Consider the following 23,999-nt stretch of genomic DNA (forward strand, 5'->3'; position numbering starts at 1 on the left):
ACACACACACACACACACACACACACACACACACACACACACACACACACACACAGTAGCTTTCTCCCTATTCTAATTGCTGCAATGTGACACTTGCTTCCCACATCACGAGAAGAAAAAGGGATATGCTCCGAGAGAAAGGATGGGGTGAAAGACAGGGTGGCGGAGAGAGACAGGGAGTCAGCATTTGACCCACATCCAATGTTTGTGTCTGTCTGTCTAGGTGGTGATCAAACTGAAGGGAAAGTCGGTCTAAACACAGATATTTGGATTTTAATTGTCAATCAGTTTTCATTTTGAATATTAATAAGCTGCACATTAAAAAACCTCAATGCCCTCTACTGTATGTACAGCCTATGTACACTGCCATCAGAAAATCCCATAATGTAACATAACAAAAGGCTTTCTGATACAATCCCACAATGCAATGTGCTGCAGTTGTGCGGCATTCCATCTGTCAGCGATGACCCAAAATGATTGGTTGGTCAGCGTCCTTTGTATATACAGTAGAGAGTGAGAAAACAAGAGAGTGATTTCAGACAACAGCTATAATATCTGTGTGAATATCTGTGTTTGTAAAGGGAGTTCAAACCATGCTAATTCCTTTAAACGGTCCATTTATTTGTTTTGCTGAAAGTTGTCAAAAAGGAAACGTACTGATGTGAACTCGATTTTGTTTCAGCAGTCCAATAAAACTTAGGTGACAGCTCGAACAATTGTTAGGTCTGCCATGATGATGGGGATAAATTGAGCATTGAAATGAAAAAAACAAAGTGTGATCATTGAAAGTTTTTTCCCGCTGGTAACTGTGTACTACATGTAGAAGTGCTTTTGATTCATTCTATCCTCTCTGTGTTTTCCAGGTTTTCCAGATCGCCTATATGATCCTGAAGGCAGCCAACTCACCTCGCCCAGGTCAGCATTCTGCTTCATAGTCTGTATTTAAGCAGCGCACACTGCTTCAGGTGTTAACATAACAACAACTATGTGATTAAAATGCCAGCTAGAGACTTATTTTCAGTATCTGTCTTATGAATAGTTCAATACAGATATTAAAGCCTTTTGATTACATGATCCTCCCACAAATAGTAATTTGACAGCTTTAGATTATATCCAATAAATTGCATTTTTACTTTAAAATCTTGAATGGTCATTATGTGCCGATTTTTCTTTAACTTTTAAACCCCAGCATCCAATACATCAAGATCCTGAGAACTTAGTGTCTGTAAATGTTACTGTGCTTTGCTCTTCTTCATTCACTTCATTTAAAACGTGTTATCGTGTTACAAAGACAACGTAAAACAAGATGTTTTTTAATGTCAAAAACATATAAAAGATTTAAGAATAAAATCTTAACTTTTAAATTAAAATGCATAAAGATGGTCAGATTTTATCAGTCAGCTAATGTTCATTTTTAAATACAAAAAAAGACAACTGGCAAACCCTGATAGTTGCATATAGTTTGTATTCTGTTTAGTGCTGTGTAATTTTCCTATTTGGTTTTTCCATCAACTGGACTGTCCTCACTTCACATTTAATCAATCTAGGTGTAATATCACAGTTTTAGTTTAAGCTTTTGAGAAATTCAATGGAATTGAATGTTCTGTCAATTTTCTATGTATTTTAAGTAGGGTGACCCAGGCAGAATCTTGGATGCCCATCATCATTTCTTATTGATCTTTTCTCCACATCACACGTTTTAAGCTTTTCATCATTATATTCCTCACTAATATTTTTGTCCGCAGGTAATTGGGTCTTGGAGCGTTCGATAGATGGTGTGACCTTTGATCCCTGGCAGTACTACGCAATCACAGACACAGAGTGCCTGACAAGGTTCGACATTAATCCACGGACCGGACCTCCATCCTACACCAGAGATGACGAAGTTATCTGCACATCTTTTTATTCAAAGGTTCACCCTCTGGAGAATGGAGAGGTAACACGTGTAGCTGTAGACGTTGTTGCACTGCCACTGTGATCGTTGGTGGAGTTGGGTTTGGTTTTGGATTGATTTGGATGGTGCCAGTGGGTTAGGGCTATCTCAGGTTAGGATGGAGTGGGTTTGGTTAGGTTGGAAGATTCTGATTGGGTGTGTAGAGTACAATGATTTGCATTATGCTAGGTCTACATACATGTCCTTGTGTTAGACTACATAGAGGTTTGGGGTATGTAGAGTTTTGGGTTGAGCTGGGTTGATCCAGGATGAGTTGGGTTAAACTGGGTCAGGTTGAATCTAGCAGCAGTCCTGCATTCAAAATGTTTCTTCAGTAAAAGTCCAGCAAAATAGACTTAAAGTATCAAAAGTAAAAGTGCTCATCAAGCAGAATGGCTCCTTTCAAAGCGTCATAGAATATTATGCTATTCTGTTTTTATCACTAATGAATGCTTTTATTAGCATTTAAATGTTGCCATTGATTACAGTGGAGTCAATTTAACATTTCTTTGTATACTACTGGGTAGATTATTAACAGCCTATAGTACTGCATCATATCATATAAGCAAGTCATGTGTTTTTTAATGTACAAAGTAATTAGTAGTTATAAGTAACAAATACATGTAGTGGAATAAAAAGTACAATATTTACCTCTGAAATGTATTTCAGTAGACGATTAAAGTAGCATAAATTGGAAATACTCAAATAAAGTACAAGTATGACAAAATTGTACTTAAGGGCAGTACTTGAACATATGTACTTAATTACATTCCAGCACAGGAACAGAGTTTAGGTGACGGCGTTGGGTTAATTGCTGGGTTGGCTTGCTAAAACAACATGCCTGCAAATGCAATATTGCCTGTATTTTTTCCTTTTTTACAGCATTTTGTAACAGGCAAGTACACAAAACAGGTAAGCAGTAAGAAAAGGCAAACAAATCCAAAAAGGGAGCAGGTAGGAGTGCAGAAAAAAAAATCCAAGGCAGGAAGGCAGGGCAAAGGCTGGAACGTTATGGCCAGGAGGTGAATAAGATGATGTGAGAAAGAGAGTGATGTTGTGGATCGGTGTACATACTAAGTGACTGATTAGAAGGAATGAGGGCTACAGTGGGTGTGCAGGCCGGGGACGGTGAGGTCGCAGGGAATGTCGTAAAGGGCTGAGGGCAGCGGCTCTGGAAGGGAGAAACAGAGTTGTGAACGAGAGGAGATGTTGCTGCGGTCTTAGTAGACGGACATGAATAATAAGCAGAATATGAACTAAGAAGAAGCGCAACCCATTACACTACATCAAACTGTATACAATCAACACAAATATCATATATAATGAAAAAGAAAGTAGAATGTTTATATTAGCTCTCATAATATCAAAAATATAGAAATGCTACATGTCAGTTTTCAAGTTAATAAGTAGATCAAAGCTTCTTTATTATACTATTAATATAGTTTAAATCACCGTTGGAAGACACGCACACTGACACGCACATGTTCACACCACTGTTTACTGCTATGTTGCTTTGATCAGCTATGTTTGTGATTGCATCCAGTAAGAACAGAGGGGCAAGCCTGCTATTACTGACATTAATGAAGAGGAAGAGGACTGTGGAACACACACACACACACACACATGCAGTGAAAACAAACTAATCACGCATCTACATCTCCCACACAAGCCACTAATTGTAGATGCCTGTCTGAATATGTATACGCATTTACATGGGTGCTGTTGTGTGTGTGTGTGTGTGTGTTGCCTGTATGCATGTGTTCAGTGGTTCGTCTTGTGTGTCTGTGTCCTACGGGGGAGCGCTAGAGGGGGTGCGAGCTGGGAGATGTCAAGAGCTGCAAGCAGCGACGGAGGTGTCTGAATGTGTGTGTGTGTGTGTGTGTGTGTGGTTGACAGCTCCCTATCCCGTCTGATCACAGTGAAACCATAATGAGTCGTAGGCGATGTGTCACAGCATCGCACACACATTCACAATGTCACCCCACCACTCATCACACACGCACACATACACAACCATCTCCTTCGTTGCTTCCAAGTGTGCTGCTTGCACCCATCAAGTGTTCCCCCTTTACACACACACACACACACACACACACACACACTCTCACACACGGTCAGCCCACTCTGTAAGACTTTTTTGCAGATCACAAATGTTGCTTTTGGCCACATTAGTGAGACAGACAGATGGACAGACAGGCAGGCAGACAGGACCTCACACTGGCTGCCCGTTGATTATTGGTGATGCCGAATATGAATTTGTGCGTATTCTTCTACATAATTTAAAGGCAGAGCAAGGCAATTCAAATCCAAAATGTCAGTTTCTTTGTTTGACCAAATTAAAATGTCTACCAGTGTCCATGTTACTGTTTGAGGCGCCCTGATGCAGAAAAGCAGAAGCCTAGTTTTGCATAATGGTAATCTTTAACTGCCTTATTGGTTATTTTTTGATATCGGGACACCTTGATGGCCATTAGCACGATTGTTTACGTTGTATTGTAACATTAGGATCTGTGGAGGGGTCAGACCTTTGTTTTCCTCTGTTTCGGATGTTTGTGCAGATCACCTGCTCAATAAGTGAAATCAGAGTTAAATCGTTTTTTTCTTAAGGAAGGTTCCTAACTGAGTGAAATGACCCAGAAGTATCTAAGTGGCAGCCATGATATAACTGGTCAAATCCTTCTATTCCTTTCTTAACTTCTTTAGCAAAGGGTACACTGGGCCATCCTTTACAAAAGGAAAGGAGAGAGTGCCCAGGTGTGCACGATCAGCTCCTCTAAACAGTGATTGAGTGAGGGCTGTCACATTGTGGAAGAAAGGGTAAAACTGCTCTGCAGTAAATGCCACTTTGTTACAGTTAGTCCACTAATGAGGGTTTGCATGTGTGGCCATAGATACACTGTGTGTGCCTGCAGTAAAAGAGGAATCTGAAATGTATTCTTTGTTGTTGTGTATTATTTTAAATGCTTTATCAGTCTTGTTCACTCTATGTTTACCTGAGCAGAAGGTTGGTTCCAGGTAGCCAATCACCAATCTCAGAACCCATCAGCGATAAGTCTGAGGACTGACGTCTGTGAGGGCAATGGACTATATTTTTGGGGTTCGGGTGTAGCCAGCAGATATCCAGGCCAAGACTTTCGGTTCCGCGCGCTGCTCATTGCTTACAATCTGAATAGTAGCTTACGATGCAAGGCTGGAGTTGAGAGATGACGTGTTCGATCAGATTGTACAAGCTCATTGTTAACCAAAAGAAAAGGCTCGTTAGACGATAGGCGATTGGTTCTGAGATTGCATTTCGGCCAATCTGTTCCGCCTACTTTGCTCTCCACATGGACCGTTTACCTGCATTCAACCAAAGCCTGCTCAAATGTGATTGGTTAATACCATTCGGACTACAAACAGAAACCACAACCGATACCAACATCTTGTCCCGTTGCGCATGAATGCAGGATCTGTTTAAAGAGATTAGCCTATGGCTGGTCTGGAGTGTCAGGAAGCAGCTTGTCGTGAGGCTGCAGGCTTTATCTGTTGATTCTTTTGGTCCAGCTATAAACTGTTATCTTTTTGGCACCACAGAAACACACATATTCTTCTCTATCACCTCAGCCACGTTGAAAATCTTTCATCAAAGGTGTTTCTTTAAGCATGTTTATGAACTTCAGTTATATAACTAGATAATTAAATGTGCATTCCAACAAATAAGATCATGGGTGAAGGCTATTTATAAGTCTTTTTTGAATTTCAGAACAAATGTGTCATAGACAACGCTTCCTGTTACAAAGAGGTTGTTGCTACTCATCCTTCTCCTCCATCCAATCTGCATTTTATATGTTGCTTCTCTGGCTTCACTGAGGAAGTTTCTCACTCCTCCTCCACCATCTGCCACTGAAAAACTAAAAGCACCTTTTAATGTTTGTCTCAGTTTATCTCTGCTTTTACTTGTCAGTACTTACCCATCTGTCTGTCTGTCTGTCTGTCTGTCTGCAGATCCACACGTCTTTGATCAATGGCCGGCCCAGTGCAGCCGACCCATCCCCGACCCTGCTGAACTTCACCTCCGCCCGCTACATCAGGCTGGTGTTTCAGCGAATCAGAACACTGAACGCCGACCTCATGACTCTGGCACTCCACGGTCCGAAAGATATCGATCTCATCGTGACGAGACGGGTGAGGCTCCATTTTTTTTGTTGTTATTTTGGAAATTATAAATATTTGCCAGGTAAAATGACAAATAGGTCCAGGACAAAATGAGGCGTGTCACAATTTAAAGACCTCAGTCTTAAACGTTTCTGTAACTTTATGTCAAAGTAATGTTTTAATGAATGACTTAAGTCATAACAACAATAAACCAAGTCTAATATTTGCATGTATTACCAAGCCTAATAATGAATAGGTCTATGCCATCGCATACATTTGATTAACTAAGTCATAATTCATCAGATACTTAATCATACATTTGACTCAATGTTACAAGATACTAAGCAGTGACTTACTAAAACTATTTAGATACAAATTGAAATAAAATGTATTACTATCGTTCTTAATTTGTCATCATCTATTGTTTATTTAGGCGTATAACTCCTGTGACGATGATCTGTAGTTCTGGAGGTTGAGCGGGTCAATTCCCAGCTCCTCCCAGGATATCCTTTTTCAAGTGTAATCACCACTGATATGTGAGAGCACTGTCTTGTAATTCTGACGCTCGAACCGCTAATATGCTATTTAACGCTGTCTTACTCATTATAATGTGTTCTCATCCTCCCTCTCTTTTCAGTACTACTACTCCATTAAGGACATCTCAATTGGAGGGATGTGTATCTGTTACGGCCACGCCAAAGCTTGTCCACTCAACACTCATACAAAGGTAAAATACTTAACTCTCTGTACCTCTCAGTAGTGGACTGAGAAATACAGAGTCCACTTAACAATACTGCCAAGGTAATGGAGCTCCTCCATACTGTTGAACAGGGGCAAAGACTGCCCTTGGGCACCAGCTTTTTATCTACCGCCCTGTATCAAACTTTCTGTGTGTGTGTGTGTGTGTGTGTGTGTGTGTGAGTGTCTGGCTGACTGTCTGCAGGGGACACAGGTGACACAGTGAACCGTTGTCTCACGTGTCACTTCAAACAGTGGAGTGTTTGATACCAGACACCTGATCTTTCTCCGTCTCGCTCACCACACACACACACACACACACACACACACACACCCACACACACACACACACACACACACAGGGTGTTGTGTCCTTTACATGTCCTGAGGCTGAACCACGAATACTTACTCAGATGTGACACTGGTGTCTGGTCCTTTGGTGATGATGTCATTGACAATAAGTTATGTCACTGATGTGTAAAGAGCTCCAGTTTCTTTTTCTTTTATATTCCTTTACATATCTACAGGCCATATTGAAGGTGTATTTGAAATGAACTAAAAGACAAACCAATTATGAAGATTTTTTTGCAAAAAACGTTGCAAGAAATGAGATTTCCAACTTGCTGGTAAAAAATACCAACGACCAAATGTTGAATCGTATTGATTTAACAGTGTTTTCATGCTTAAACATCCAGGATTAGGTCACTCGAATTTCTGGGTTAAGCAAGTTTCAATTCTCTTTAACTTTGTATTCTTGCTGTAAAGACATGTACTAAAATTGGTAGCTTCCTTAAAAAGTGATTAAAAGGACAAAATCTTTAAAACACTGCTTGAGAACATATGTTTGGTTTTAGGGTTCAAATGTAAGCAGAATAATGTAGTTTTAACTTTAGATCACTTACTTTTAAATGCTTTTCTACACGTAATTAGTCTGTTATATATCAGAGCTACAATTGTATCAGAGCTACAATTTTGTAGAGATTTCCTCGACCGCTCTGTTCCCAAAAGACATTTAGCTCCTTTACTTTGATACAAGTTCATGTCCATCTATGCAGCAAAGACCCGGGCAGACGTTCAGGAAGCAGAAAAGGTGGAGACCTGTGAGATGATTTGTTGATGATCGTCTACAGAACATTTGTTCAGATGCATGCTCAGTACAAAGACAGCCCGAAGCCAGAGCTGTAGCGTTGTGTCTCAGATAAAAGGGGCAAATTCCATTGTGCCAACAAATCCAAACTTGGCTCTCGCTGTGGTATTGTACGACTGCTCTCCTCTCAGTTAAATCTGGCACCCTGTTCACATCAACCAATTTACAGAAAGTCCTAAATTGAATTACTGAACCTTGAAGTTGGCAAATTTCCTGAAACATGTTTAGTTTTGAATTCATTTCTCTCCCGGGAGAGTTATAGTGAACCCATTTGCTACCGACTTGACAATCTGGAAAGTGAACCGAGTTCTTTCATTGACGTTGGCTCTCCTGTGAATCCGTTGTTGTTTGATAGGCTTTCAATAGGTCATGCATATTGATAATTACCGCTTTGCAGCCCTCCATTTTCACAACTAACGTTAAGAGAGGTTGCATTGACTTGCATGGTGATGCACTCAAGCTCTACTTGGTAAAGTATTGGGTGAAAGGTAAATTGTAACATATATCATGTGTTCAAATGTTATCTTGTAAAAAAAATGTTTGGGCGAGAAACTTGAATAAATAGTCTTTGAAGGAGTTGTTTTCATTGCTAAATAAAAAAAAAAAAACACTAGCATTAAGCAGTCAAACTGATAGCTGTACTTTCCTTGGATAAGAGTTTTTTGGTTGGATAAGTTTGAAAACTCTATCTTACTTGCTGTCACCTACACAAGATTTAAAGAGACCTGGTTGGTAACCTACATGTTACCTACATATTTATCATACAATGAGTGCCGACTGGGTTCCGTAGTCCTCGGATGTTAAATATGTATATTTTCCAAATCTAATATGGGATGTATGTTAAATACAGAAATGTTATTAGTTAAAGTATCTAATTGTATTATTATTTTCAGTTGATTTTCACATTGTGCACAACGGAAATCGACAAAGCACACGAGGAAATCTCTGTCTGCTACATCCGTGCCTGTATGAATGCCTTCGTCCCTTGTATGGATTGATCTCAATTAAAATCAAGCGAATAAGGTCCAACATTTTGAGACGTAGATATGTTTCCTTCTCCAGACATCTGACAGATTGTGGCTACACTGGAATTCCAATTTGACGATGACTCAGTTTGTTAGCACGTTCCAGCTAGCAGACGACCCGTTTATTTAACCACAGTTGCTCATGTCTGTTTAATTGACAAATCTGTGAAACTTTTTTTCATGCATTTATGTGTGTGTGTGTGTCTGTGTGTGTGTGTCTGTGTGTGTGTGTAGAAGTTTAGCTGTGAATGTGAACACAACACATGCGGGGAGAGCTGTGATCGTTGTTGCCCTGGTTACCACCAGCAGTCCTGGATGGCAGGAACCTTCCTCACCAGACATGTCTGCGAGAGTAAGAGAAACACACAACGACCGACTACACACTCAACTTACACACCACTACCCATAATTCCTACTTAGCCGGAAACCATCGTTCTGACTTGGAAATGTTCCTCCAGAGTTCTGTTGGTACTGTAAGCGCCCACTGTACCTTCATTGTAATGTAGCACATGTACCCACACACCGCGATTGTGATAATGTATTACCACAACCCTCCTACAGTGAATACGAGCTCTGGCCTTACAGTATTGAACTGTGAAGGAGCCATAAGACTGTACAGAGCCATCAAAAGTCACCTTTGCATCCATTAACCTTCATCAACTATGTAGCAGCAGAGCGTCGAGGTTAGAGGCTTCCACCTGTCATCATAAAACTAGGCTTACAACATGTAATCTTCATTTTATTTTACACAGGTCTGTTGGAAATAACAGGCTCTGTCGTCGTCATGGCCTGATAACAATTGCTTCTGCCTTGACCCTGACACAACAAGACTACAGTAGTAAAGGAACCAAAGGTGGCAGATTCAGCCCATTCAGGACCAGACTGTCTCAGCACTGAACAGTCCACGCTTGCCGAGGGGGAAGTTGCAAATGCAGCAGCATCATGTAGTCTGCTTGACAATCATTGTAAAAAGTGATCTAATGCGGGAAATGGACAACCCCGAACTGAAGTCAGGCATAGGGGGAAGCCCAGCAGCAGCAGCGCACAGCTTTACAAGTCAGCAGTGCCAAGTCTGAGATCAGACCTGGAGAAGGGCCCTGAAATGTTCTGGAGATAAAAAGAGGCATTTGAACATATTATTTCCACCACTTGTTATTGCACCAAACAGAACTGACATCATGCTGTAACTTTCCAGAGAGGCAAAATCCCTCCTCATAGTGTCACAACCCTTGGATCCGATGACCCTTCCTATTGATGGATCTGCTACTCAAACTGGCCACCCTGTGGTCCTTGTTTTGTAACACTTTTTAAAATTGTTTCCACAATGACTTTGTAGAACAACACCTTGCTTTTATATGGGAAATGTAGACGGTATGCTCAGTGAGTAGGAGACAGGGCTAATGCTAGGCTCCCAACTCACAACCATGCTGTGGGAAATGCTGAGGACAAGCAAAGACCCTCATTTTTCTCTCTGGACTGTTGAGATAATATGCTGCTCATGGTCAGTGTTTGAACCTTAGTGTAACCGGCTTTGATGTTTTCTAAACTCCTGTTTTGAAGAAGTAAATCGATTAAACCTCGGAAACCCAAGCAGTGTCCATTTATTTTCTTTGCTCCTGTCACATTTTACTTGCTGTGGCGTCAATATAGAAGTCCTGCACCTCTATGGAAACAGCACAGTTATAGTGAGAAGTAGAGAGAACTCAAAAATGTCCTTTGTTCAGTATAACTTAGTTATACAATAATACCATAAATCATAAAAAATGAAGGAAGAAAATGCTAGTTGAATTTATTTTATCATTTATTTACAAAAACAGAAAAAAATGGAATCTATATATTTCCCCAAGTGCCCTTAATTAAGTGTTACCAATATTGGAACAAATAGGGTCTCCACATGTTATGATAAGTGGTGTAATTTTGGCAAAAAAACCAAAACATGCCTTTCAAACCCGCCAGTTGTCCTCTTTTAAGTATTTTGATAGAGAGGGAGGTTGCAGGACTCAACAATCCTATCAATTACAGTGTCAACTCTTTGTGTGTGTGTGTGTTTCCAGAGTGTAACTGCCACGGTAAGGCAGAGGAGTGCTACTTTAATCAGACAGTAGCAGATCTGTCACTCAGCCTGAACAGCCAAGGTCGAAACAGTGGCGGCGGAGTCTGTATTGGCTGCGGCGACAACACAGCTGGAATCAACTGTCAGACATGCGTCGATGGGTTCTACAGACCCGCTGGGGTACGTCACATCTGCACGCACCTGTGATTCGTTATGATTAAGTGAGTGCGTGCAAGAATGATTGTTTTCTTCCCCCGGCCAGGTGAGCGCTGAGGAGGAGAACCCCTGCATCCCCTGCACATGTGACTCACACGGTTCCATCAGCCAATCGTGTGTCGCAGATTCAAGCACGGCTACGCCCAGTATGCAAATACACCTTTTTAATCTTTCTGTCTGTCCTGATGTGCATCAGTCTCGTTCATTTTGGAATAGCAGACACGTACAGAGGCTTTCAGTGAATGCAAGCACATGTTACATGTTTTAATTCATTTTAAAAATAACCTCAACTTCAGTAACTCCAACGTTTCATCGATTCAGTCCTGCCTGATTTCCTATGGGGTTGGGGTTTGTCAAGTTCAGCTGTGTGCACAGAAGCTTCTGTTATTGAAAACTGCCTTTGGCAGAACAGAACAACTATTTATATTAGAGATAATTTTACTCCTCTTTGTGTTTTTAATGTTTTTATGTCTAGAATGAGGAGCTATTTTAGGTGCAGCCACTTCAAAGAGATACCCATTCTGTTGTTTTAAAAAATATGTGTGTGTGTGTGTGTGTGTGTGTGTGTGTGTGTGTGTGTGTGTGTGTGTGTGTGTGTGTGTGTTTTGTGTGTGTTTGATCGACAGTTCTGCCAGCGGGGTCATGCCGGTGCAAGGAGGGTTTTGGGGGTCTGCGATGTGACAGGTGAGAGAAACACACACATACACACGTATAGAAAAGAAACAGATATATTGTGACAGGTGAACAGATGTCTGTTCCAATCAGTGTTTGGAAATTGCCAGAAAGTTTCCATTAAGATCTTTGATGATATTTGTTATCTATCTCACACACACACACTTGGTTTTGTACCTTACGCGATGTAAAGATGTCGCTGAATAAATGGACTCGGTATGAATGCCAAACCGTTTCTTTTGCTTTGTTGATTTGCAACTTGGATATTATTTCTTTGATATTTTACATACTTTTATTTCTAATGGGCCTGAACAAAGCCTGATGTCATCAAGAGAAGTCTTGTTTTTCCAAACTTGAGGTTAAAATCCTAACCTGTGAATCAAAAAGAACACAAACAACAATAGGAAGAGCTTTTTTGTCCGACCTGTAAATCTGTCAACAAGGTGCTTCATCTTAAATTACTCATTGTATTATCATTATCTCTTATTGCTATAATTGCTTGTTTGTAGTATCTTTTTCCCCCCACTGCAACGACTCAACTTCCCTGTGGGTCTCATTCAGGTTTAATCTAATCTAATTATACAACTTTCCCCCCATACTTTTTAATGACCTGCACTCAGATCAGACCAGCTGCACGAGCGTCTTCTTGAAAATCACTTCTTAAAATGCCCTTTAATAGACTTTGCTTCAGCTCACTTTCTCTCCTAATTAGAGAGTTGTTTCTTTAATTCAACATATTTCCTCTGAGATTGTACGTACATGCATGTCACCCGTGGTGCGAGGTCATCTGTTTGCTTCAAACGAATGATTCAGGGTCTGACCCGGGATGCACACAGGGGTTGTTAGGAGCATCGACCTGTGACCTTCTGGTGACAGGAAGGCCTCTGTAATACTCATCGCCTTCATCTTTAATATTGTTATTAAACTCATTTGTCTCCAGGTGTGCAGTTGGTTATATGGGCTTCCCGTCCTGCCAGCGCTGTAACTGCAGTGTGGAAGGAAGCACCAACGATGACCCATGCATAACACCCTGCGTGTGCAAGGTACACGCACTCACACACTTTAATGTGCTAACCTTTCTAGCCCTGTCATCATTATTTTCACCACATTAACACTGCAATAACATGCTTTGTGCTCATAACCCCAGTTTGAGGGCAGCTCATAAACCGCTGCCTCTTTGTCCTCTCGGTGTCTCTTCCTGTCTTTTTCTCCTGCAGGAAAACGTGGAAGGAGAAAACTGTGACCGCTGTAAACTGGGATTCTATAACCTCCAAGGTGACAATCGACGTGGCTGCGAAAAGTGCTCCTGTATGGGCGTTTCCAGTCAGTGCTCTGCCTCCACGTGGACATATCACAATGTAGGCTATGTTACACACACACACACACACACCACTTATTTTCTGTCAGTCAATCAGGATGTCTCTTTATCTGGGCTTTACATATAAACATTGCCACAAAAGTTTTTATTGTGAATCAAAGTATATTTCAATCCATGAAGATGATGTAAACATCACATCGTCTATTTTTTGCTTTCAGCTAACAACCTAGTTATTCCCCTTTTTATCCAAACAAACCACATTTGATGCTAGAAATTTTAATTGCATCACTTCCTATCCACCACAGAGTTGTTATCCTGAAAGAGTTACCAGTGAATAATATCTACATGACGCACATTATAATGCACACTTGTTGTGATGTGCTTATTACCCTTACGGTCATGAACGAATTTTACAATTCATTTTTGCCTTTAACCAATGGGCTCTCTACATTTTATGACCCACTTCTGATTGTTAAACAAAACGTTTACTGGCACAGTGTTGGCGCATGCCTTTTAAGCTGGCTAACAGTTTGTCCCTGATGATGTGATGTGATCGGCGCGGTGATATTCAAACTGGTCCTTGAGATTATTAATTTTAATATGAAGTGTTTTATTCACGTGAATTCTTGTGCACATTTATATAGAGAAATAAATTACATTTTTATTTCTGTTTTTAATTTCATCTTACTCTTTGGCAGTATCTCCTCGGCACATTAGGTGGCGCTCTGAGGCCCACTGGATGTGAATAGCTTCTTTAACCAATATGCAATGGTCCTCGCAGTGTTGACCTTGTCAACCCATCGAGAGCTGGACAACTTTTTACTGTCGCTGTGCTGCACCGTACTACCAAACATAACCATCCTGTACTGGAAAATAAACTCCTCCACAAAAGCGGCATGGCTTTTAGTTGACGATACTAGTATGTTTCTTGAATACACTGTGTCAACTTTTTGTTTAGTTAGCGTCCACTGTTGAGATTTCAAGAAATTGCAGGAAACTTAACCCAGCATAATGCAGATTTAATTGCAATTATTGTATATGCTTGTGTACATACATATGCATAAAGGGAAGAGAATCACTTCACTGATTACCAAAAAGAAGTTTCTCAGTTGACAGGAAAACTGCTCTTCCACACTGGTGCACCAGTTTGATAAATATCCTCCAGGTGCAGAAAACATCTGACACAAGACACAAAATTAAAAAAAAATAAAGAAATCTGTCACAGAGTTTTTTGAATAGCAAACTTTAAAGGCAGTAGTGAGTAGCGATAGGGTATTAGGTTTAAAAGCTAAGACACATCTTTACCAAATAAACAATGGTTGTGGATTGAATACGGTGGAAGTGAGAGAAAAGGGTGAAAATGGGTTGGAAAGGGGTGAGAGAAGAAAAAAGAGAAGGAGGGAGGACAAGACTGGTAAGACGAAGGGTGGAGACAAGACAAGAGGCAAGGAGGAGGAGAGAGGTGAAAAGAGGAAAACAGTTTTTGACTGACAGGCGGGGTGGGAGAGGAGGGGAGAGGAGACGTTGACAGGATGACAGCTCTGATTTAGACACCGATAGTGTGTGTGTGTGTGTGTGTGCGTGTGTGTGTTCGTTCAAAAGGGGAAGCCAAGGTCAGGTTAATTGCAACGACAGATGTGTGTCTGGCTGTCTCTCGTTCACACACACACTCACACACACTCACACGCACACACTCCTTCATGATTTGAGAAAGAAAACTCTTTTTCTAGGTGTCAGTTGCACGACTTCCTGGCTGAAATGTGACTTTTGTACAAAACCTCTGAACAAATTATGACCTTTTTCTTAACATAACCTTTCATTTCGATCGATTGGGACCTTAAACTCTCCCAAAATGAAGTATTTTAAGAATGAAAAAGCTATTCTGGCACAATCTTAACAAAACACTGTTACAGATGTGAGTATTACTCATATTTGATACAATCAGTTTAGATTTGTGGAGCTTAACAAATAAGGTGAAAGTTTAGGTTTATATACTGTTTATATATATATATATAGATGGTGATTCTGGATGATTCTGGAAACACTGGAACTGGAGAACTGCAGATGGAAGAGCGACACATCTATTTGAACAGCCAGTACTTTGTCATAGGCAGCAGCAAAGCATGAACACCAGTTGAGCATTATGAGTAAAGCTTGTCAGGTTTTAAATTCTATCCACATTGAACTTGACTAACTCGCGTCAATGTGTTCACTGTTAAAATCTGCCGACAGTGAACACAGCTTCTGTGCTCAACAAGCATTAATCTAAATTTAAGCATGACGTTTCTGTTTGAAACTCTCTGAAAATACTTTACAAAAATCTCACTGAAATTGTTTCCAACATTCAAATAAATTGTATCCTTGATAACTATATTTTACATCTCTACCTGACTCACTTTCAGTGTAAGTGAGGGACAGCGGTGTTGCTGAAAACCTACCATAACAAGTTGAAAGCTAACTCCTTCGTTGAAGCTGACACTTTTCTGCAAAAGGGAATGAATGAAAGCGGTTGTTTTCTCAGTAGACGGAGCTGAAGGTAAATCTTTAACTACTTCTTTCTGAATCTTGTCTCGTAGGAGACCACTCTGACCGGCTGGCACCTGCTGGGAGAAAGAGGAGGAAGAGTGTGGTCCGTTCACAGACAGACACCTCCGTATCTCAGCGTCCGACACTCGGACGTTGTGAATGATCTTGGCTCCGCCTACTACTGGAACGCGCCTGGTCTATACCTGGGAAACAAGGTTAGATGCAGATACGCACGCATGTACAGTACACATACTGTTCATATACTCTCAAATTAAATCATACCAAGATTCTCTCCAAAATGGAAAATGGAAATGGCTTAAATATTTGCTTTGAGACAATAATGCTTTCACGTTTACAAAAACGTTTCCCATTGAGCAAGGCGTCTATCCTTCTTCACTTCACCTCACATTCAGTGGATATTTAGCAGTTGTACTTTACTCGACAGTTTGTAATTGTATGAGTTCAAGGCACCGTAATCAAGGATGGACTTTTATTTTGATTGCCTTAATTTTATTCTCACAGTTTTTCATGTGTACATTTTCCTCGGGAACTCGGGAATATGATGAGACAAAGCGAATTAACTCAGTTAATTACTCCTGTGATTATTACTGTACTTGGTGAGGTTACAACAACTTCTACCACTACCAGGGTATTTAACAGTATTACTACTATTAAAAACAAATACATGCATAGAAGTCAGTCAAATATTGCAACGTATTAGCCATATCGCGATCAAATTTAAATGTATTCTTCACCCCTACACATAGCGACGTTTGAAAGATAACTACACAGTTGTGTAACACCTCACTAACACAGCCTCAACAACAATGCTCTTTTCAAACATAATGTGTTTTCAGACACGTTGTACGGGATTGTATAAAAAAATTCGTCAGATGTTCCTTTTGTTGCTTCCATTCCATGTAGATGACATCACTGTCATCCTATAGAAAGTATGATTTGAATATATTGTGTCTAGTGTACAATAAGGTGCCATACTAAAAGAAATCCTAATTACTCAATATGTTACTGTACAGATCAATTTTAATTGCTTTGGACCTTATATGATGAGAATGAAACATTTTTTGCAGTTTTCATTATTATTCCAAAGGTGTTGCACCAACAGTCAGACTGCACAAGGTCACAATAGTAAATCAGTTGAGCAGTTATGTTCTGCGTTATTACGATCTGATTACATTAATAATGTGTTATCTGACCGTCCGAGTATTTTTCTGCTTACCGGCTCACATCGCGACATTGGCACTTCCTACCATTTAATTCTTACGACCGCGTTGACACAAATATGAAAACGCTGCACCATTACGACAGGCTTATATATATATATACAGATCCATATTAAGATCTGAAAGTAAACCGCTCTGGTTGTGATACTGGTGAGAAAGTATCCTGCTGATATGTTCCCCTCCCTCCCTCCCAGCCCTGCTTCTCCGTATCTGCTCCTGCTAATGTCGACCGTTTGAATTTGCTCTGCGGTTTTCCGTGGCCATGATTAGACTTTATCACCCAGCTGGCAAATAGCTGCAGTCCATGTTTCTGAAGTCGAGTTGTTGCCCCACTACAACAACAGACTGACTGTGATGTTTGTCTGGGTGTCATGGCTTAGAGGAATATACCACAGAATTTCATTACTTTGCACCCTGCAGGCCTAGCTTGTCATCTCACTTCTTTGTCTGATCCCTCCCTCCCCCCCCCCCCCCCAACTCCCTCTAACCATCCCTCCATCCCTGCTTCTTTTCATTGGTCTGCTTCTCTAACTCTCACTCCGTCTCTCCAGGACTCCCATTTTTCACCTCCCTGTTCCTAAATCATCTCCCTCTACTTCCCCCAAGCTTTCTTCTCTCTTCTTTTCCGTATCTCCCTCGCTTGCTTTGTGTCTCTCAGGGTAAACAGTGTTTCGCCTGTTGAACTCGATAATCAACTGTTTTTCTCTTGGCGCACACACACACACACACACACACACGCACACACACACACACAAACAGAAACACAAATTCTCAGTCAAACACATACACACACAAACCGCCACACACACTCCCAGGCCTATATAAGTCAGATAATGATGTGTTTTGGAGGCATTAGGGACAGCGGAGCAGAACCGAATGCCTCCAAACATGGGAAACAAACAAATTACCACTCTGTGTTTGTGTGTGTGTGCGTTTGTGTATGTGCGCATGCATGTTTGTGTGTGAGATTGCTAGGAGCAGTGTGCGAGTACTGTATGAAAAAGCGATTCTTTGCTTCAATCTCTGATCGTGTTACAGAGATAGATGCTCCATGTGATTTGACTATGCGACTCGTTCACACACACACACACACACACACAGTGTGGTCTGTCGTGTTAGTGTGTATCATTGGAAGTGACAGGCTGTGTGTGTAATGACAAGCTAGCAGTAGATATATAAGAATATGAATGTGTGCGATAACGTTCTTGATTCTCGCGCATGACCTCCTGTACGATTAATGCCAAAGATGCTCATTGGCCCATTAGTGCGCTCTGTGGATGCTCATTGGTCCAGAAGCATGTTCCACTGATGCTCATTGGGTCTTTTATTGCCTGTGTAGGTAATAAGGGACTGCTCATTCCCAAGGATTGCCATTACTATTTTTAAAGCGTGCTCTGCTAGAAGAATATTTTCTGGTTTACTTGGCAGCGGAGTGCAGATAAGTAGGGATCAGCGTGAAGAGCCAAATATAAACTCATGATGTAGCAACTATGAGCGTGTAGTGTTATTTTTATGAAATGCGCTGCGTGTTTAAAACTTGTTTTCAAACTATTTTGGTGACTCTTTTACTTTAAGACTGTTAGCTTTTGGGAACACACTTTTAACTGGCTCCAAACTCAAACAGTCACATTTAAATCAGCTCTTATCTTATAGATCTATTAAGAAAGTTGTGCTTTTGTAAACAATATTGTGGTCGAGTAAACAATTAAATCATCATCACATTGGTTGTATAGATATGAATGGTGATGACAAAAAATAGTCACAACCACAAAGTATGGTAAACAAGACTCTCCCCGCAGGAAGAGACGGTATTTGACGAGTTGGGTTGAGTGAGAATGCGTTGGGAGAGAATGCACAGTGAACTCTTAAGTCCAAGTCCACGACCCCCTAGAAGCAGCCTGAGAGAGGGGTGCCGGAGCCTCAAGCCACCTTCAGCCCGGGCTTTTCCAAGCCGAACTAGAGCTGGTCCCGGCGGAAATGCGCCTGGCGAGGACCAACGCCGGGTAGATGGTCCCACGAGGGGGATCCTCCCACACAAAGCTGCCGTCCTTGACCAGCCGAGCGAAACCCCCGGCCAGACTGTGCTGACCTCACCCGTTGAGATGTGTAAAAGTATTTTCAGTTCATTATGAAACTGTTGCAGCACAAATCGTGAAACATTGATGGTCCAAATGTTGTTGTGTAGAAACCACTCTGACAAGATATTTCTGAGAAAAAATGCTGTGTATTTAAACTTTTTTTTCCAATGTTAAATATCCAAATAAACTTGCCTATCAGCAACTTTGTCAGCTTTCAAACACAGTCAAGTCCTAACCTCCTTGTATACATCTTGTACCCAGATTCACCAACAGATTCAGAGTCAGATAAAATGCTCAAAAACAAGAAATGCTCATCATTTGGAGAAAGAGTGACAAGGAGGGAGTGAAAGCGAGCGGACGGGGAGGTTGAAGCAGGGAGATAAAGGGGATGATGGATGAACATCGAAAGAGGAGACACATCCTCTGCCGACAGCTGATGAAAGAAGTCTCAAAATATGTTGAGGCTTGACAGACGCACACAAACACACACAGCTCAGCTTGTGTTACATTTAATCCTCACTCCTTCTCTAACTCTGCCTCCGCCGTCCCCCCACTTTCTCTCACCATTTTTCACTTTTCTGGTCTTGTCTTCTATTTTGTCCTCTACAAGGAGAAGCTGCTACAGGTGTAAACTTGAGGCCGAATAGTGTTTTCGAAAAATGTCCTGGTTTCACCTTGGTTATGGAGGTTGACACCTCAAAGTTGTGATTGATTAAATCGGAAGTCTTGAAAGTGTTTCTGTAAAATACTTCAGTGGAAGAATTTTTTTGCCAAATACACGAGAGGAACATCAGCTTTCACCAAGCAGCTGAGCTGTGACTTATGAGAGAGAACATGTGTGTAGAGGAGTTTGTGTATAGTGCCACTCCTAATCTGGTCTTGATTGCATGAGATGGATTTCCCCTCCCGTTTCCTCACTTTCTTCTCTCCCTCCCTCCGTCTTCTTTTTTTTTTTCTTCACTTACATGGCTGAAAAAGTGCCTTTTACATCAATCACCGTGGATTTGTTCCAGGTTTCATCAACCAAATAATTTGGTGTCACACATTTCAGTTCCTGGAAAGTGTGTCGCACAGCTCCACACAGCAATCCTGGGGCTTAGAAAAAAGAAAAGAAATAATTACACCTGGTTTTCACTTCCAGTAATACAACATAAATGATCATTGCAATTGTGATCCACTGACGCTTTCATCACAAAAACAGAATTAATGTCATTTGTTTTGTAAAAATTGTTGCATTTTTCTGTTTTTTCTCGGGAATATGACCGTTGTTAACAGCTCTTAATAACTGTCAAAGTGTGTGGAGTAGATGGGTTCGTGCCATAAAGCTTACATTGTGCTGTAAAGCAATTCGTTTCATTTCCAAAAAGTCCAACCTGGCAGTGTGTGGAGGCTGATAGAGACTTGTGGTTTTGTGTTTACCGTCACACGATTAGCACGATGTCTAATCTTAGCCTCAGAGGTGGATCTGCACCGACTGTATTGAATACAGGGTGTCATTTTGCCATTGTTTTTCACTTAAAGTCTGATGCACAGCAAGCTGCTGGAGTTGACTTTCAAGAGCCAGCGAGCCGTGGGAGTGCAGAACAATAATTGATCGGCTCTTGGAGACTGGAAGCAAATGAGGGAGCTGCTCTTAGTCATCTTCCTGGATGTGACGTGCGTCCAGAGTTTCATTCCAGCTAACCTTCCCTCTGCCACCAGCAGGCATGATTATCATTTCATAGTGATGCACATAACTGCCTCAAAATTCAACTATGCTTCCTTCTTCTTTTGAACCATACGTACGTAAAAATGCAGACGGTAACCTGAACCAAAGTGGCTTTACTAAATCCTCATCAAATCATCGTCAAACCTCACCAATAAGTACATGAGGGGGAAATGGATGCATGTGCACAACTGTATGTATGTGCCCATGTGTCTCTGGGCCTAATCAAAAACCCCATCAGCCCTCCACTTCTTGCCCCTCTGATCCTCTTAAGGCACTAAACTGAAAAGACCTCATCAAGTGACCGCCTGTCACCCCAAACCTTCATCCGAGGGCAAACCCCCATGCAGAGCGTCCCGCCGACAAATGATCAGCCTCATTCCTATCTGCCGGCACCCACTCAGGGTTCATACCTCCTGACTGACCCCCAACCAAACACACTGCAAATAACTAAAGAGGACCCCCTGGCTCTGGGTTGTTCTAGGGTCCAAAGCAAGTACTTCAACCTCTGCCGTGTGCAAGCAGGACCATACCGCAGCTGCCAAAACATTCTCCCAGCCTGGGGAAACTGCAGAGCAATACCAAGTCAACGTATGTAAAAAAACAAACAAAGAAATCAGAAATCGCATAGCCTATTCAAGGCTGTTGCTATTGTTATTCCACCTTGCTGTTCAGTATGAAAGGTCCAGAGGTGGAATGTTGTGTTAAATGTCACTGCTCTTGTTTGGTTCAATGTGGAAAACAAAAGCTGGCGGTTCTTCTCTACGGCAGCATTGTGGAATCTCTGTGTGATTTAACAAGCCATTCAGGCATTACAATGGATGCCATGGATAGCGAACAACCTCATGGACACAGTGTCTCTTTACACCAGGAGAAAATCTGAAAGCACAATTTGCCTCAAGGTTATACCGCGCCTATCTCCCACCAAAAGGCGTGAAGCAGCGCACTCACACCAAAGCCATTCTTCACAGAGGCTCTGCTCGAAGATATAGAACCAAACAAGACACGCTCTAGACTGGATCTTCTTACTTTTTCCGACAAGGACTTTCTTTTCTTTTTGCCAACATATATCCCGCACACACACAGAAGGTCAGTTGGGTCGTATGTTGTTGAGCATTCCACTTTCTATTGGTCCATCTGGAGCCAATCTGACCTACTGCTAGGAACAACAACAGTCTGTGTGCACGTGTGTGTGTGTGTGTGTGTGTGTGTGTGTAACCGGTAAATAAATAGAGTGAAAACTCCCGATACCAATTGCACACAACCACAGGCATCATAACGGCCACCTAGATGTGTGTGTGTGTGTTTATATCTCTAAGTTTCTCTATGTGTAATTCTTTGTTTCGCTTTTTTTTGTGTGTGTGTTCCTGTGTTTGTCTGCACGCCTGCACGCGTGTGTTTGTGTGTGTCATTTTGAGGGCAGTTTGTTTTCTGAAGCCTTTGTGACAATCTGGTTTTCATTTCCTGAAGGATGATTTCCTTTGTCCCTCTCTCTCTCTCTCTCTGACTCTCTCTCTCTCTGCCCAATCTCCTGAAGAGAGCGTCGGTTGCTTTTGTACTCCAAAAACTGACAGCAAGCAGGCGTACAAATGCAGATGGGCAAACACATTTCTCTGCAGAAACTAGCAGGTGGCAGGCACAAAAGAAAGTCGCACACTAATAGCTTTTACTTTTAAGTGTTGCCATAACTTCCGACGATGACTGTTTTGTTCAATTTTAGTACTGAACCTTTTCTTGTTCATCTCCAAAGTTTTTTTTCTTCTTTTTCTGAGCAATTTAAGGAATTCCCAATCGTGAGACTCAACTTAAGCAACCGTTGATGAGAAGTCCTTGAAAATTCCAAGGAATAAAAAATGGAAATTTCAACATGTAGAATTCCATGATGACCAGGCTGGATGATTGGAGGCTCCAGAGCAGCTACTTTTGTCTACTTTGTTAATTTGTTCTATTGTGACAGTGGTAACATTACTGATTAGAGTTACTGTTGTGTCACTGTGTTAAGATTTCCACGGTGTTGTCAGCTTAGACCCCGTGAAGCCGGTCAGTAATGTCAGCTACCTAACCGTGATTGTGTGTGGCGTGTTGTAAAAGTGTATTTACCCCCCAAAAAATCAGTCGCTGCTACTCATGGAAAGAGACTCTGGTGAGATACACTATGGTTCACAGGAAGAGAAAATGATGTTATCTGCAGAAAGTCAAACTGTAGCAGAAATGTTACAGTTTTGGAATAACAATAGTATTAAAATCAGGACTGACTAACACTTGTAGTTGATTCAGATGCTCTGACTTGGTTATTTACAGTTTTGGAAAAGTCATATTACATCAGGACTCTGGTGGGAACCCTGGAGGAGGACAGAGGTCGATAGTGACTCATTTTTACACCTCTTCTCGCTCCATGGCAAACCCACTCCTTAGCATAGGCAGCAAATTAAATCTCATAACTTTAACTCCGCTCGATTCCACCCCCCTATCCTTTCCTCCCCTTTTATTTGAACCTATAGTCTCCTGTCCTGCTTCTATCTTTCTTTACTTTTATCTCCTCTTTTCTGTCTGCCTCCTTCCCTTCTTTTCAATTCTCTTATTTCCAGTCTCTCCATCTCGCCTCCTCTGTGTGTGTCCACTTTCTATCCACTCGTACTAACAAACGGTGCAGGAAACTGAAAATTTGCATTGCAGCATACAAAAAAACAACACTGCAGCAGGACCACTAAAGCACATGTTTCCCATTCAATCAATCTATTTAGTTGATTTTTTTTCATATATATTGTTTTCACTATATATTACTGTTGTGATATGGGATTATTTTGCTTTTCTTGCCCCCACATATTCATCTGAATGACTTGTATGAACTGATATACCCATGGCCACGACAAAGATGTTCTTAAATGAAGATTGTGTCAGGTTCTTGATTAGGGTTTTAACAGAGGACTATGCCCTGATTGCCTCATTCTGCCCACTGATAGAGTTAATAACACGCTTATGGAGCTATCAGGGGGATCTGACAAATCTATTGTAGCTTTGTGGCTGAGTGTTTATTGTTCCTTCGTTTCTACTCCCCATAATTCCCCTCTCTTCTCCCATAATTCCCCTCTCCTGCTGTGCTATTCTGTTGGTCTTTTCTCGTTCTTGTGTTGTATTTCTTTTATTTCCTATCCCCCAAGGTAGAGATGGGTCGTTAGGTTGCCACGACTAAAGCTTTGATTATTGTCCAGG

At 41.3% G+C, this 23,999-nt stretch overlaps 1 protein-coding gene across 1 annotated transcript in view; it reads left to right on the plus strand.

The window, feature by feature from the left end:
- lama2 (laminin, alpha 2) overlaps window positions 1–23,999 on the plus strand; it is a 128,737-nt gene that overhangs the window by 9,475 nt on the left and 95,263 nt on the right. Inside the window, exons 4-14 of the mRNA XM_076084056.1 lie at window positions 864–915; window positions 1,746–1,936; window positions 5,918–6,097; window positions 6,705–6,794; window positions 9,212–9,329; window positions 11,032–11,210; window positions 11,293–11,392; window positions 11,873–11,930; window positions 12,859–12,961; window positions 13,136–13,276; window positions 15,813–15,977. Coding sequence (XP_075940171.1) covers window positions 864–915; window positions 1,746–1,936; window positions 5,918–6,097; window positions 6,705–6,794; window positions 9,212–9,329; window positions 11,032–11,210; window positions 11,293–11,392; window positions 11,873–11,930; window positions 12,859–12,961; window positions 13,136–13,276; window positions 15,813–15,977 — 1,377 coding nt within the window. The remainder of the gene's footprint in view (window positions 1–863; window positions 916–1,745; window positions 1,937–5,917; window positions 6,098–6,704; window positions 6,795–9,211; window positions 9,330–11,031; window positions 11,211–11,292; window positions 11,393–11,872; window positions 11,931–12,858; window positions 12,962–13,135; window positions 13,277–15,812; window positions 15,978–23,999) is intronic.

The sequence above is a fragment of the Anarhichas minor genome, unplaced genomic scaffold (genome assembly GCF_050575085.1).
Source record: "Anarhichas minor isolate MPS153535 unplaced genomic scaffold, ASM5057508v1 ptg000136l, whole genome shotgun sequence".
Classification (NCBI taxonomy): Eukaryota; Metazoa; Chordata; class Actinopteri; order Perciformes; family Anarhichadidae; genus Anarhichas; species Anarhichas minor.